This window comes from Carlito syrichta, unplaced genomic scaffold (assembly GCF_000164805.1).
Source record: "Carlito syrichta isolate Samal-C Ts95f unplaced genomic scaffold, Tarsius_syrichta-2.0.1 Scaffold313382, whole genome shotgun sequence".
In the NCBI taxonomy this organism is placed as follows: domain Eukaryota; kingdom Metazoa; phylum Chordata; class Mammalia; order Primates; family Tarsiidae; genus Carlito; species Carlito syrichta.
Genome location: NW_007257478.1, coordinates 105,439 through 122,051, shown reverse-complemented (window position 1 = coordinate 122,051; position 16,613 = coordinate 105,439). Strand labels below are relative to the sequence as shown.

The window sequence follows — 16,613 nt, the reverse complement described above, 5'->3', positions numbered from 1 at the left end:
AAAGATAAGATTTCTGGAAACAGATTTCTGTGTCAAGGAGAATTTACCTGCAGGTAAGAGAAAGGAAAGAAAGGAGAGAGAAAGAACATAGAATGTACCATGGATTTGTTCACATTTTCCAATATTTTGTGTGAAGGGAATCATCCATTATGTATTCTCTTTTTGTCTGGCCTCTGTTTTACTCAGCATAATTATTTTGAGATTTATCCATGTTGTTTTATGTAGCAATAGTTCTTTTTCCTTTTTATTGTTGATAAAAGATTCATAATCAGAATATATAAAGAGCTCTCAAAATTCAAAAATAAGAAAACAATCTAGTAAAAATGAACAAAAGATTTTTACAGACAACTTCACCAAAGGGGATGCACAGATGATAAACAGGTACATGAAAAGATGTTTAACATCATTAGTCATTAGGAAAGTACAAATAAAAGGCACAATGAAATACCATTACACACTTATTAGAATAGCTAATATTCAAAGTACTAAGCATACCAAGTGTGGAGGATGTGGAGATCATACACTGCTGGTGGGAAAATAAAATGGTATAACCTACTTTGGAATGCAACTTGGCAGTTTATTTTTTGTTGTTGTTTTGGTTATTTTTTTACTCACCACTATATGGAACTTGACAGTTTCTTAAAAAGTTAAACATGTACCTACTATTGATACACACAACATGGATGAATTTCAAAAATAATTATGCTGAATGAAAGAAGCTAGAAATAAAGAGTGTGTACTATACTTTCTTGTAATGTACTAGGAAATGCAAACTAAACTATAGAGACAGAAGGCAAATCCTGGTTGCTGGAGGTGGAGGTGGGTGGGGAGAAGAGGAGGAGTGGGAGGGAAGAATTAAAAGGGACACAAGGAAACTTTTGGAGAGGATAAATATCTTCTTTATCTTGGTTACAGCGAAGGTTTCACAAGTGTCTACATATTTCAAAACGTATAAAATTGTACACTTTGAATATGTAGTTTACTGTATGTCAGTTACACAATAAAACCATTAAAATTATAGTTACATTCATGCATTGGAAAGTAATGTAGCAGTTAACAGAAATTAGAGATCTATGTATACTGATATCAAGAGATGGCTATGATATGTTGTTAAATATAAGAGCAAGTTGCAGAAAAGTATCTGTGGTATGATGTTATTTTTGTTAAGGGATTCTTGATCTGTGTTACATATATATACATTTCTTTGTTTTTGTATACATAGAGAAAAGTCTAGAAGGGTCCACGTTATCCCGATAATGGTGTTTATCTATGGGATAGGAATGGAGATGAGAGGGAGGGTAAAGATGAAACTTATATTTTATATATTGATATTATTTTAATTCTAGTTTTTAAAAATTATGCCTCCCTCACGCATCTATTCCCACCTTGCTGTCAACCTCATAATTAACTCTGTGTTCTTTAATACTGATTACAACTCCTAAACTGTTTTGAGTTCTACCACATCTTCTCATCTTTGTGTCCCCAATTCACAGCCCAGTGCCTGATAGATATGGGTTTCCATTAAATGTTTAATGAGGGACTTGGGTATTGGTTTCTTCCAGCAGCTGTGACCTCCATTCCACTGTATAGAGTAAAGTGGGAAAGCTTTGGTTCTTTCTGTGTTTGTGTCTTTTGTTAGTCACTCATTACTAAGTAAGAAACTAATTCACTAATAACACTAATCAACTGAAATACTCATTATAGCCAAAAAGAGAAGTGGGCATCCAGGAGTTAAAAATATAAATTAGCATCAATGGTAGAAAAGAAGATTTAATTGAAGTTAGTTCAGTTATTAGTTGATGTGCCTGTGACAGCTATATTTTATCTGTTCTGAGACACTTTTTTTTTACAAATTAGCATCTCTGAAATCATAATACTTCTTACAGTTGATGGCATCTTAAAACTGTAGTTGGAAGTGTTTTTTTCTTTCTTATGGGTATAGAAAATAATGGCATCTTGGATTTGATGAAATAGGATAGCTATATTTCAGAGTACTTGATTTATACAATGTTTTGAGAACTATTATCCTTACTAACACAAAAACAGAGATAGAAAATTTAATTGATTTGCCACTCATATTTCAAGGTTAGCACCTATATTTTTTATTATATTGTTAGAAAAGCATTATTTGCTATTTGGATAAATGGGCAATGGGCATAGATAAAAAGTTGACCCAGGAGGAAGTACATATGGGAAAATATTCAATAGTGAAAAAAAATACAAATTAAAACAATAAGGTAATTTTTTAGTTCATTAAAATGACACCAATGAAAGTAGAAAGAAAGAAAATAAACTTAAGTTAACACCCAGTTCAGACAGCATTATAAATTATTATAATTTTGTTTGGTTAACTTGCTGTTTATCTTACAATTTATCTCATCTATCCATTTTCCCTCTATTTCTTTTTTCTTGCCTTTTATTAGAGAAATTGAATACTTTTTTGTATTCAGTTTTATTTCCTCTAGTGATTTTTATACATCCTTGCATTATTTTTTAGGGATTATTCTAAACAATAGTTTTAAACATTTGGTCTCAGGACTCCTTTACAGTATTAAACTATTGAGAATTCCAAATACTTTTAATGGATGAACTTTTGTCTTCTGACCTCTATTATCATAGTTTCTGATGAGAAATCAGCTGTCATTTGCATTTCTTCTCTCCTGTATTAAATAGCTATTTTAAAATTTTCTCTTTATCAGCAACTTGGGTGGATTTAGAGTCTATCATACTCAGTGATCTGTCACAGAAACAAAGAACAGAGTACCACATGTTCTCACTCATAAGTGGACCCTGAACATTTACCATAATACTAATAATACTATAAGAAAGGAATTGGCAGTAGTGGGATACTGCCGGGGTGGGTGAAGTAGGGGACACAGCAGCATCAACAAGGGTACTTGACCTCAAACCAGGCAAAGTAGGGACCAAAGGGAGGCTCAAACTTTACCTGTATGATGACCACTTGTGTATGCAGTCCTGAATTGTACCCCACATCTTTAAAATAAATAAAATAAATGTCTCCTTATTTTTGGCAGTTTTCTCTGTACTTGCATTGCCTGGGGTTTGTTATGCTTCCTGGATCTAATGAATGTTGTTTCTTCTTCTTCTTCCTCTTCCTCCTCTTCCCCCTCCTCTTCCCCTTCCCCTTCCTCCTCTCCTTCCTTATTCCTTCTTTTTCTTTATTCTTCCTACTCTCTCTTCTCTTTCTCTTCTTCTTCATCAGATCTGGAAAAATTTTAGTCAGTATTTTTTTAGATTTCTTTTTAATCCATTTTCTCTCTTTTCTCTATTTCTGAGATTTATGTGTTTGTTGGACCAATTGGTATTATCCCACAGGTTACTTAGATTCATACATTTTGTTTTCAATCTTTTTTCTCTCTGTTCTTTAATTTGGATAAGTTCTACAACTGTCTTTTAGTTTACTGACCCTTTCTCTGCAGGATCCATCAGTTGTTAAGCCTACCCAATGAATTCTTTATGTTACATATTATATATGAGTTTGTTCTAGAATGTCCTTTTTTTAAAAAATAGTTTTCATTTTTTGCTGAGATTTTTTTTTTTTTTTTGAGTTGTAGTCTCACTCTGTCGCCCAGGCTGGAATGCCATGGCACACTCATGGCCACCCCAGTGTCGACCTGCTGGGCTCAGGCGATCCTTCCATTTTGGCCTTCCAAGTAGCTGGAACTACAGGCATGCGCTACCATGTCCGGCTAATTTATTTATTTATTTATTTTAGAGATGAGGTCTCATCACGTTGCTCGGGCTGGTGTTGAACCTGTAGACTCAGGCAATTCACTCACCTCGGCCTCCCAAAGTGTGGGGATTACAGGCTGAGCCACCGAGCCCAGCTTGCTGAGATTTATTCTATCTAGTCATTTGTTCTATTCATCTTTTCCTTTTAAATCTTTGAACATATTTTTCAAAACTGTTTTGAAGTCATTGTGTACGAATTGCAATCTTTAGTTATTTCAAAGTCTATGCTTATTGACTACCTTTTCTCTTGATTCACATGTCTAATAGTTGTTATTATGTGGTGGACCTTATGGATAATATCTTGTGTGGAGTTCAGATTATGCTGTCTTCCTTTCAAGATGTTGAGTTTTTTTCTGGCTAGTGGTTAAATTATTGCCAGATCTTGTTTGGGTCAAGTTTTATTTTAGGTGTTGTTAGAGTGAGACTGTTATGATATTGATCTGAGTTAGTGTGGTTTTTATTCCTTTGGCATGGCATTTCTAGGTTCTTAACTGAATACCTGAGGTGTTCAGAGAGATTTCTTCACTTTGGCTTAGCTAGAGCTCTGATGTCTCCTTGCACTGCACTACGTATCTCCACTCGGTTCTCTTTTCTCCACTCTTGGCCCTAGAATCTTCTCTCTCCTAGACCCCATGGAGTCTCTCCCTGTAGATGATCAGCCAGCACTAGCTAAAACCCTGGGGGAAGAACTCTGGCCTTCCCCTCTGTCCAGCTCCCTCTTCAGTATTCTGCCACACAAACCTCTCACCACCTCAGCAACTCTGAATTCTGATCTCTGCCTTCTCAACTCACAAAACTGCCACTCAGTGAGACAACCACTCTGCTTGGAATCCTCCTTTCTGCTTCACAGTCTGTAACATGTGTTTTGTGTTTTTCTTCTTTTAAGGATCACAGTCCTGTACTGTTTGAAGTGTAGTCCAATGTCTGAAAACAGTTGCTTCATATATTTTACCCAGTTTTATCATTGTTTATGGCAGAAGGTAAAGTCCATTACTAGGTACCCTGTCATAGCCAGAATCACAACTCCTGTACTGAAGTTTTAAGTTATAATTATGATGAATATTGTATAGCTATATAGAAAAATGTGCATGTATGACTACATAATAAATATGACTTTGTATAGAATTAAGAATATTGAAATTGTTTTAGACTGAAAGTAATTAACCCTGTTTCTTCCTTTGACCTGAGAATAAATACAGGGAATACCAAAAATATATATACATTCTAAGTATGATGTTCACTCAAAAGATGATGTTAATCAAATGAATGCTAGTGTCATCATGTGACAGGCAGGACAGTCAAAGAAAATGGCAGAAGCACGGTTGAGCGAATGTCATACTATACATTGCTTCCATAATTTAATTCAACTTTGAAAAGTAATACATAGATAACAGCTTTTAAAATGTGTAGTTTTTTTGGCACTCCCTATATTTTATTTATAATTCCCTAGTCATCTGCTACATTTGTTAAATTTGTCTTTGAATTGTGTTCCCCAGTGAGACCTTTACATATACAGTAAATGACAGAGACAGGAAAACAGTCTGTCCACATAGTTTACATTGGGTGCTTTGGTTTATAACTGATTATCAAAAATTTGAGTAGGAGTAGCACCAAATTTAGCAGAATTTTCTATAACTACAATCGTCAAAAATTTTTGTACCCAAGCTAAATAACTGAAGGGGGTGTGCAAATCAAACCAGTCGCACAATTATTTAGATTGTTATTGCCATCAACTTAAAGATAGAGCTAGGAATCATTATTCAATTGTAATATAGATATAGAAGGAACAGAAAATACATATATATAAAATATGTATACGAACTGAAACTATAGTCATGATGACTGGACATGTGAAAATTTCAAAAATTTTATCTTTTATTTTTGTTTTTTTTTCCCAAATTCAAATTTTTCATAAAACGTATTCAATATATTTTGTGTTTCCTGCTCAATTTTATTTTTTTACCTCTTTTATTTTTAAAGAAAATATAATTTTATTTTTATTATAAAGGTTGCTGGGGTTTTTTTTCCAATAAGGCTAATGTAAACTTTTAATGGCTTTATGTCTTGAACATAAAGTATAGGTTTTATGTAAATGCAGTTTTTAAAAAATTGTCTCTAGTTAAAGCAACCTTACAATGTTAAGGAAATTCTAAAGCAGTTCTCTCTTCATCCTACCATTCTAACATAATTTATTTTAGTTTACCATTTAAAATCTATGTATATATACCCACTGTCTATGTAATTTTAAACAGTTGTAATTATAATACATATTACAGTTTTGGGATCTGCTTTTTAACCTTATGTTATTTCATGAACACTTTTTCATATTGTTACATAATATCATATTTACATCTTAAATTCTATATAATATTTCTTAGAGCTACCATAATTTTTTCATTGCCCTGTCATTGAAGATGTTCTCAATTTTTTCTATTACATTGTGCTTTATTTCACATATTTGTGCAGATATTTGTCTGTACAGAAACTCTCTGTTCTTTTGAGTTAATTCTTTACAGTAAGTTTCCAGAAGTACAATTTATAGGCCAAACTTTATAAGACATTTTTTTCCATTGGTCTTTGTTGTTGTTAAATACTTGACTATTTTCAATTTGTTTATTAGTTATTTGTCTCTATGGTTAAATTCGATTGTGGTTATATTTATTACTTATAAAAAGTTACATGATTCTTATTGCTGGCTGTTGGGTTTTTGTATACATGAATCCAACTCTTCTGAAATAAAGACTGCCATAAAGCAGCAGGGCTGGAGGAAGTCCCCATAAATACAGTAGAAACATTTTATACGTTTCTGTGGGGATTTTGTAACTGTACAGTGAAAAAATCTGTTCTGCAGAAGCTTAGGGTATAATATTCCCTTCACTTAGCAGTGAAGAAAATGAAGCAACTTAAAGAACAGTGTGAGGAAGTTAGAGTAATTTAAGAAATAACTAAATCTATTAAATACTGAAGAAGTAGCAAGTTAAGCTAACAGCTTAAAACAAATGCTTAAAGCTGAAGACTATATAAACTCTCATTTCTCATGACTTGATTCTTTACAGGGAAATAGATTTGTTCTGTTTTCTATCCTATATGTTGCAGAAATTTGTAGATGAGAAACTCATCTTGGGGATACCTTTTTTTTCAATAAATAACTTGTTGCCTTTATTGTCATAACTGTCATATAATAGCATTCAGTATAATTTATTTATATATGCAGAATTTATAGCTGCCAGCCCCAAATTTATATGTGACTGCTCACATATATTAAAATAAGTCAAAACAAAAATCTATGCTAATCTCATTTACCAAAGCAAGTGACAAAGCTGCTTAATGATTATTTGGGTTGTAAATGATTGGATTTTACTTAAATACTGGTGGTTAAACTTTTATCTGTGAAACTCTGAAAGCATTCTCATTCACTTTCCTGGAGACTCCCATATACCAGTTTTGATACTTTTTGAGAGAAAACAGTTTCTCACCTTTCAGTGGTATATTTATAGCCAGGTTCCTGGAAAATCCCCTTTCATATCTGATTGCACAAACATTACTTAAAATAGTACCAGCTTGTCATCATTCCACCCAAAGAAACTTCTTATTCTATCACTGTTACCCCCACTTTCCTAGATACTCAGTTTTAAGACCTTGAAGTCATTCATGACTCTCCTCTTCTTCTCCGATATCTAGTTAGTTTCCAGGTTATAACTACAGTGTTCTTGGAGTCTTCCGCTCCTCTCTTCCTTTCTGTTTCCCATTGCTACCAATTTAGTCCTGGATCTCATTACTCCTAGATCACTGCGACAGTCTGATTGGTCTCCCTTCTCCAGTCCCTTCTTACTCCTTTGTGTTTTGCATGTCATTTAACTGTTCAGCCCCACATTTAAGATCCTCTGAAATTTGACCATTAACCCATTCAACTTCATCTGCAATAACTCAAAAGAACCTGTCAAAATGGATTTTTAAGTCCTGTCCTGTATACACTGTCCATATTGCCAACTTCTTATTGATGTGAGTAATTGCCCATCATCTTTTCTCCTAACAGGCACCCAAAACTACCTTCCTCTTAAGCCTTCCTATTTGCCGCAGCTAGCATTAATTGGCTACGTGCTCATTCCTGAGCTGCTAGCCATGCATATTCCATTGTTTTATCATTTAATTCTTGATTATATGCCTGCATTAGGAAAATATAAGCCAGTGATGGAAAAGGGTTAAGTCTTAAATCTCTCAGTGTCCCCACTGCCTTGGTAGACAATAATAGACAAATGGTTGAGAAGATGGACTTTGAAGTGACACACATCTGGGTTTGAATTCTGATTCTACCACTTACCGGCTATATGACCTTGAGTAAGTTAATAAATTTCTGTTACCCAGTATGCAAAGTGTGATAGATTTAGTTATTTCTTAAATTTCTCTAACTTCCTCACACTATGCTTAAATGCTATTGTAGTTTTGAAAAGATTAAATATGACATATGTATGTAATGTGCTTATCACAATGTTTAAATAATAAGTAATAAGTTGTAGTAGTTATTATTATAGTAATTATCATACTAACTGCTCAGTTAATGTTTCTCAGTCACCATAAAGATGCACCTCTAAAAATTTTATAATTTACCCCTTCTCATCAGTCAGACTTCAAATATCATATTTAGGGGTGTTAGGGGTTTGTCTTATAGTTATCAATTGACTATCTGTAACTTGAATGTGGGTTATATAATTGTTTTATTGTTTAGAAAAGTGGTTTACTCCAGGAAGTTGCTTTACTTGCTTATATTCTAACTTACTGCAAAAAATGAAATGCAAACTTTGTAAAAACAATACTAAAAAAAAAAATCACCTTTCTTGCATATAGTTGTTGCTTCTATTCCAAAAAAGATACCTTTGCAGCAGCAAATAATATCTTCTTATATAGAGAGAATAAATTCTGAAACTAAAAATACTTATAGAAAGTGTCAGATCTTAGAAAGGTGACCCTTTTATATGCTTTATCAAGTACTCTATCATTTCAATGTAAATTAACCCTTCTATGGGAATTAAGGTAACTAATAAGAAAAACATAACTAAAGTTACTTTTAAAATTGCAGGGTTAAGTACAAAGTATTTTTAAAACTTGTCCCTCTTTGAAAGCAGAGTATCAGAATATAAGTGTATTAAAGTAGCATTAAAAAATGATTAAAGATTGCTCTGTTTATAAATTAACAAAAAGGCAAATAAATGTAGCCTTAGAGTAAAAAAGCAAACAACCCCCCCCCCAGCAAATCATACCAACACCCAAATAATCATGCACTGAGGTGTTCTGAGGACATTACCTCAGCAGTCATTTCCCAAAGGTGGCTGAGGCTTGCAGCGCAACTAGATTTAGACAGAAGAACCGTAGGAGTTCCAGGGTTGTACCAGCACCATCCGTAGGAACATCTGACACAAAATATATTCATTTCACATGGAATTAGTTTGTGTCATTTGTCTTTGACTAATCTAGAATGAAAGATGTGATTCCTGGTCATCTTTTTTTTTTTTTTTTTTTTTTTGCCAGTGTTCGTCAATAATAGAGCATGTTTTAGAATCTTTTTTTATTTTTTTAACAGGGATCACATGCAATGGTCTGAAGAAGAAGCAGCAGCAGCCAGAAAAAAAGTAAAGGAAAACTCAGCTGTGCAAGTCCTTCCAGAAGAGCAAGGTAGTCAGCTGTAGGTTATCGCTCCTGGAACTGGGCTTGGCTGGCCTTCCACTGGTTCAGGTTACACTTTAGTCACTCTTGTCCCTTCTTGTGTCATTGTTTCTGAGACTTCTTAGCTTCTACCAGTGCCAGTGCGCTTGTTCCATTGGGTAGAATTCCCAGTTGAGGGGGACCAAAGATAATGAAATATGCATTCACGCTGTAATTGGTCTTTCAGTAGTTATATTATTGCTTTTTCTGGGAGATACACTTGTGGGTGGCATTTCAAACAAGATATGAAAACAAAGCTTTTCCTCTTGCTATGCCACTTTTAGCATGCTGTTGTGCCATTTAGTTGTTAGAAACTTTGGACAAATATATAAACTTTGAAGAAGGTAAAGTCATATCAAAATGATGCTGGTGGGCAACCCCTCAGGTCAAGTCCCCTCCCACTGTGTGCCCTCCCACTGTGTGCCCACTGTGTGAGCTTTTCTGTCCTCTCCATAAACCCTGCTTTCTAAAACAACAAAAAAAAGTGCTGGTCTTTTAGAATAGAATAGTCTCAATAAAAATTAAAGTCACTTTTCTCAGAGGCTTTTATATTTAGAGTTTAATTTAGGTAAGTCTTTTTCAAACCTTCATAGATGGCTCTTCAAAAATTGGCCTGTGCTACTATCAAAAAACAAACAAACAAACAAACAAAAACAGAACCTGTTGACCAGGTGTGGTTGCTCATACCTGTGGTCCTAGCACTTTGGAAGGCCAAGGTGGGAGGACTACTTAAGCCCAGAAGTTTGAGACCTGGGCAACATAGTGAGACCTCATCTCTACAAAAAGTAAAAAAAATTTGCTGGGTGTGGTGGCATACGCCTGTAGTCCCATTGGTCAGGAAACTGAGATAGGAGGATCACCTGAGCCTGAGAGGTCAAGGCTATGGTGAGCTGTGATTGTGCCACTGCAACCTGGGCTGGGCAACAGAGTGAGAATCTGACTTAAACAAACCAAAAAAACCCCAGAAAATGTTGATTCCATATCTTAGCTATTGTGAATAGTGCTGCCTTAAACATGGGACTGCAGATATCTCTTCAATATATTGATTTCCTTTCTTATGGATATATACTCAGTAGTGGAATTGCTGGATCATATCATAGTTCTTTTTTTTTTTTTTTTTTTTTTTTTTTTGAGTTGTAGTCTCACTGTGTCACCCAGGCTGGAGTGCAGTGCAGTGGCACACTCACAGCCGCTGCAGCCTTGATCTGCTGCAGCCTTGATCCTTTCACCTCGGCCTTCCAAGTAGCTGGAACTACAGGCACACACCACTATGCCTGGCTAATTTTTTTATTTACTGTAGAGATGAAGTCTCTCCAGGTTGCCCAGGCTGGGCTCAGGCAATCCTCTCACCTCAGCCTCCCAAAGTGCTGGAATTACAGGCTTGAGTCACCACACCCAGCCCTTTTTTGGTTTTTTGGGGTTTTTTTTGCAGAGCGTTCATACTGTTTTCCATAGTGGCTGTACTAATTTACATTCTCTCAGCAGTGCACCAGGGTTCCCCTCTCTTCACATCCTCGCCAGCATCCTTTATTCCCTAGCTTTTTGACAAAAACCATTCTAACTGGAGTAAAGGATCTCATTGTGGTTTTTATTTGCATTTCTCTGATGATCAGTGGTTTTGAGAATTTTTCATATACCTGTTGGCCATGTGTATGTCTCTGTTTGAGAAGTGTCTATTCAGATCCTTTGCCCATTTTTTAATCGAATTGTTTGGTTTTTTGCTGTTAAGTTGTTTGAGCTCCTTATAGATTCTGGTTATTAATCTTTTGTCAGATAGATAGTTGGCAAATATTTTTCACATTCTGTGAATTGTCTCTTTACTTTGTTGATTGTTTCCTTTGCTGTGCATAAGCCTTCTAGCTTGATGAAGTCCCATTTGTCCATTTTTGCTTTGGTTGCCTGTGCTTTTGAGGTCTTACAGAAAAAAATCTTTGTCGGGCATGGTGGCTCACACCTATAATCCCAGCACTTTGGGAGGCCGAGTTGAGAGAAATGCCTGAGTCCATGTGTTCGAGACCAGCCTGGGCAACTTGGTGAGACCTCATCTCTACAATAAATCAAAAAATTAGCGAGGCGTGGTGGCGTGTGCCTGTGGTTCTACCTACTTGGAAGGCTGAAGCAGAAGGATCACCTGAACCCAGCAGGTCAAGGCTGTGGTGGCCGTGAGTATGCCACTGTACTCTGCCTGGGCGACAGAGTAAGGCTCCAACTCAAAAAAAGAAAAAAAGAAAAAAATCTTTGTCCAGATCAGTGTCCTAGAGCATTTCTTCAGTGTTTTCTTCTACTGGTTTCTGGTTATTCAATTTTTCCAACACCATTTATTGAAGAGACTATTCTTTACTCATTGCATGTTCTCGACACCTTTTTTTTCAGAAATGAGTTAGCTATAAATGTGTGAATTTCTGTCTGAGTTCTTTATTCTGTTCCATTCATCAATGGGTCTGTTTTTATGTCAATACCATACTGTTTGGGTTACTATAACTTTGTAGTACCTTTTTAAGTCAGATAATTTGATGCCTCAAACTTTGTTTGGGCTATTTGGGTTTTTTTGCAGTGCTATATAAATTTCATGGTTTTTTTTCTATTTCTGTGAAGAATGTCATTGGTATTTTGGTAGAGATTGCATTGAATCTATAAAGTGCTTTGGGTAGTATTGCCATTTTAACAATATTAACTCTTCTGATCATGTGCATGGAGTATCTCTTCATTTTTTTGTGTCTTTCATTTCTTTCATCAGTGTTTTATAGTTTCCTTATATAGATCTTTCACTTCTTTAGTTAAATTGATTCGTAAGTAGTTTATTTTCTTTGCAGCTATTGTAAGTGGGATTACTTTATTTCTTTTTCTTGTTGTTCACTGTTGGTATATATAAATGCTATACTAACTTTTGTATGCTGATTTTGTTTCCTGCAACTTTACTGAATTTGTTTATCTGTTCTAACAGTTCTTTGGTGTAGAGTCTTTAGGTTTTTCTAAGTATAAGATCATGTCATCTGTAAAAAATAATAATTTGATTTGTTCCTTTCCAATTTAACTGCCCTCAATTTCTTTCCTTTGCCTAATTGCTCTGGTCAGGGCTTCCAGTATTATGTTGAATAAAAGGAGTGAAAGTGAGTGATCTTATCTTGTTCCAGAAGGACGAAATGAAATGTGTGGTATAAATACACAATAAAATATTGTTTAGGCATAAAAAATGAAATTCTGTTATTTGCAGCAATGTGGATGGAGCTGAAGGTCATTATGTTAAGTGAAATTAGCCAAGCACAGAAAGACATTCTCATTCAAATGTGGGAGGTAAAAAAAAAAAATGGATCTCACGAAGATAAAGAGTAGATTGGTGGTTACCGAAGACCAGGAAGGGTAGAGGGGAGGGAAGGATGAAGAAAGGTTGACGGAGGGTACAAATGTACAATTAGAAGAAATAAGACCCAGTATTTGATAGATCAGTAGAGTGACTGTAGTTTATAGTACTCTATTGTACGTTTCAAAATAGCAGAAAGAGAATAATTTAGATGTTCCTAGCATAAAGAAAAGACAAATATTTAAGGTTTTGGCTATCTCAGTTATACTAATTTGATCTTCCAAATTATATGAATTATCACATATACCCTAAAAATATATACATGTTATATATCAGTAAAAATAAATAAAATAATATTTAAAAATAGAAAATATCAAGTGTTGACAAGGATTTAGAGAAGTTGAGCACTTGAGCATTGTTGGTGGGATTGTAAAATGATGCAGCTGCTGTGGAAAACAGTATGTAAGTTTCTCAAAAAATTTAAACTAGAACTACTGTATGATCAACAATCCCACTTCTGGGTTATATGCAAAGGAATTCAAAGCAGGGTCTCAAAGAAATATTTGCACACCCATGTTTATCGCAGCAGTATTCACAGTAGGCAAAAGATGGAAACAACCCAATGTTCATTATCAGATAAATGAGTAAACAAAATGTGATGCATATATATGAAATTGAGTGTTATTCACCCTAAAGAAGAAAGAAATCCTGTCATATAATATAACATGGAGGAACCTTGAGGACATTCTGCTAAGTAAAATAAGCCAATCACAGAAAGACAAATACTGTATGATTTCATTTGTATGAGATATCTAAAGTAGTCAAATTCATAAAAGCAGAAAGCACAATGGAGGTTACCAAGGGCTCGGCGGGGGGGATTGTTGTTTAATGGGTACGGAGTTACAGTTTGGCAAGATGAAAACATTCTGGAGATGTTTCACAACAATGTGAATATTCTTAACACTACTAAAGTATACTTAAAAATGGTTAAGATATTAAATTTTATATTGTTTTTTATTACAATTAGCATACTAAGAAAAAAAGAAATTGGCCTATGTCTTTCTCACTGCATAGCTGGGAACCTACAGACACTTTGCCCAATTTCTATGCTCTCTATGTAGGATTTTTTAATGTTATTTTTCTTAAAATGATTTCTCCTTTAAGACATTTGGATCTTTCCTTCTTTCTCTCTTTCTCTTTCTTTTCCTTCTTTCTTTCCTTCCTTCAATATTTTAAATGCCAAATAGACAAATATATATAACTCATACATTAATTCTTATATAGTTCAATGAATTTTCTTTTTTCTTTTTTTGAGTTGGAGTCTCACTCTGTCACCCAGACTGGAGTGCAATGACTGCTCCCGGCCACCTCAACCTCGACCTGCTGGGCTCCAGCGATCCTTCCGCCTCAGCCTTCCAAGCAGCTGGAACTACAGGCGCGTGCTACCACGCCCGGCTAATTTTTTTTTGATTTATTGTAGAGATGAGGTCTTGCCTGCCCTGGCGGGTTCAATGAATTTTCACAAAGTGAATATACCTGTGTAAATAACACCCACACCAAAACAGAGAACCAGTAATCTAGAAGCTTCCTCATGCTTCTTCTCAATTACAGTACTCCCTCTAATCCCTCAGACCGTACAAATAGCAACCACTATTGTGGCTTCTAATATAATATGTTAGTTTTTCTTTCTTTTCTTTTTTTTTCCTACTCTGTACTTTAATGGATGCAAATTTAATAGATTAGTTTTGCCAGAACAACTTGGTTGTGGTCATCGTCAGTTCTTGGTCCTGCTTATAGTAACATCAGTGTAACCATTAGATAGAGCAGCCTGTTTTTATAAATAAAGTTTTATTGGAACACTCGTTTGTTGACAGATTGTCTATGACTGAGTAGTTAGAACAGAAACTATATGTGACCCATAAAGACTAAAATACTCACAACGTGGACCTTTACAGAAAAAGGTTTTTGGGGTTTTTTTTGGAGTTGGAGTCTCAGTCTGTCACACAGCCTGGAGTACAGTGACATGCTGCTCATGGCCACCACAGCTCAACTTGCTGGGCTCAAGCAATCCTTTCACCTCAGCTTTCCAAGTAGCTGGAACTGCAGGTGTATGCCACTGCACCCAGCTAATTTTTTTGTTTTTTGTAGAGACAAGGTCTTGCCATGTTGCCCAGGCTGGTCTCAAACCCATGTGCTCAGGCATTCCTCTCCCTTCCACCTCCCAAAGTGCTGGGATTACAAGTGTGAGCCACCATGCCTAACTCAGAAAAAGTTTTTTTAGCCCCCTGGATAGAATGTTATTTTTGTTTTTTTTTTTTTTTTTTGAGTTGGGACTCCAACTCAAATAAAAAAAAAAAGAAATGGATTTGGTAGTAGTGATCAACTCAAAAAAAAACAAAAACGGGATTTGGTAGTAGTGAGACACTGCTGGGGGTGTGGCACATAACATCAATGAAAGTACCCACCCACACTTTATTCACCCACACTTTACTCACCCACACTTTACTCACTCTGTCGCCCAGACTGGAGTGCAGTGGCCGCTCCCAGCCACCGCAACTTCGACCTGCTGGGCTCCGACAATCCTTCCACCTCAGTCTTCCAAGTAACTGGAACTACAGGCGCACACTACCACACCTGGCTGTCCTCAAACTCCCTAGTGTCAGATATTTGTATCCCTCTGTATAAGCCAAGTACAGTGAAAATCAATAATACCACTGGTAATTAACTATTGTTCTAGTGATTTTAGTCTATAATTGAGACTGAAGTTTGATGTAAAGGTAGCTGGGGAACCTGAGCTAGTAAGATAGCCCTCGTTAGCTGCCCTTAACCAGGGAAGGGGCAGTAGCTATCCATCTTATTCTCTAGTATCATTTGCTATTCCTTAGAGCCAGTTTTCTATCCTCATCCTAAGCATTAATGTGTCCTGCACAGTAGACGGGAAAGAAGAGCACCTGATCCACAGTGGAATCATTCTATTTTTATGAGCTCCAACCATGCAGTCCCAGAGTAGATTATGGCCAGGGAGTGTTGGAGTTGGATTTGAGGGTACATACCAGTGGCCATACTGCTTACAGATCAGCCAGTATTGCATTCCTTTGCAGGAACTCTATCACACTGTTTCTAAGGAAGTATAACTTTGCTTCTTTGCCAGCAGCTGCACAGACATATTTTCCACATTACTCAAGCTTCTGCTAGTGGCCACCTGGATATCACAGAGAGAGCCAAGCCTAAACTGAATTAACAGTTATCAATCATCTTAATTCATTTCCAGGAAGTTAAAAATTATCCACGGTATATTTCCTGATATGAAAAACTAAGGATTTTTGGCTCTATTTCACATATTTGTGTTTAGAACATAAATAGATGAACAGTGCTGATAATGTTCCCTTAAAGTGCTCTATACATGGCTGCCTATTTTGTCCTATTTATGTTAACAATGAACTTGAGTGAAGCTAATGAGAAGGTTATTTTAGGGCCTTGGAAACCGCAGTAAAGGAAAATGACAGTTCCCACAGAACCATAGTGTGACTGAAATAGAAAGGTGGTGACTGGCCTCTCTCTATAGAAGCAGGAAAAAGCAGGCAGGAGAGGGCTGATGATACCACTTTGAAGCGTTTGATTTGCTTATTAGTATGTCTAGCCTCTTTCTGAGCAAGTTTTCTGACTGCGGTAGAGACACAGAACAAAAAATTCCATTTCAAGATGACTCAAAGAGGTAGAGGCTTCTGTAGGTCCCCTCTGCATCCTCCCATAACACTACTTAGTGCAGGGGGCTTCATACATGTCAGGGACACCGTAGGGAGATGGAACACATTATGAAGGTGACCATCTTATCGAATACATAAGTAAGGTTGCACAG

The 16,613-nt window shown here is 35.8% G+C and overlaps 1 protein-coding gene across 3 annotated transcripts in view; it reads left to right on the top strand.

Moving 5' to 3' along the window:
• Positions 1-16,613, top strand: part of METTL8 (methyltransferase like 8) — a 95,079-nt gene that overhangs the window by 53,007 nt on the left and 25,459 nt on the right. For all 3 annotated transcript variants that reach the window (XM_008070400.1, XM_021718750.1, XM_008070399.1), the window contains one exon: positions 9,332-9,423. In XM_008070400.1, coding sequence (XP_008068591.1) covers positions 9,339-9,423 — 85 coding nt within the window. In that variant the 5' untranslated portion in view covers positions 9,332-9,338. The remainder of the gene's footprint in view (positions 1-9,331; positions 9,424-16,613) is intronic.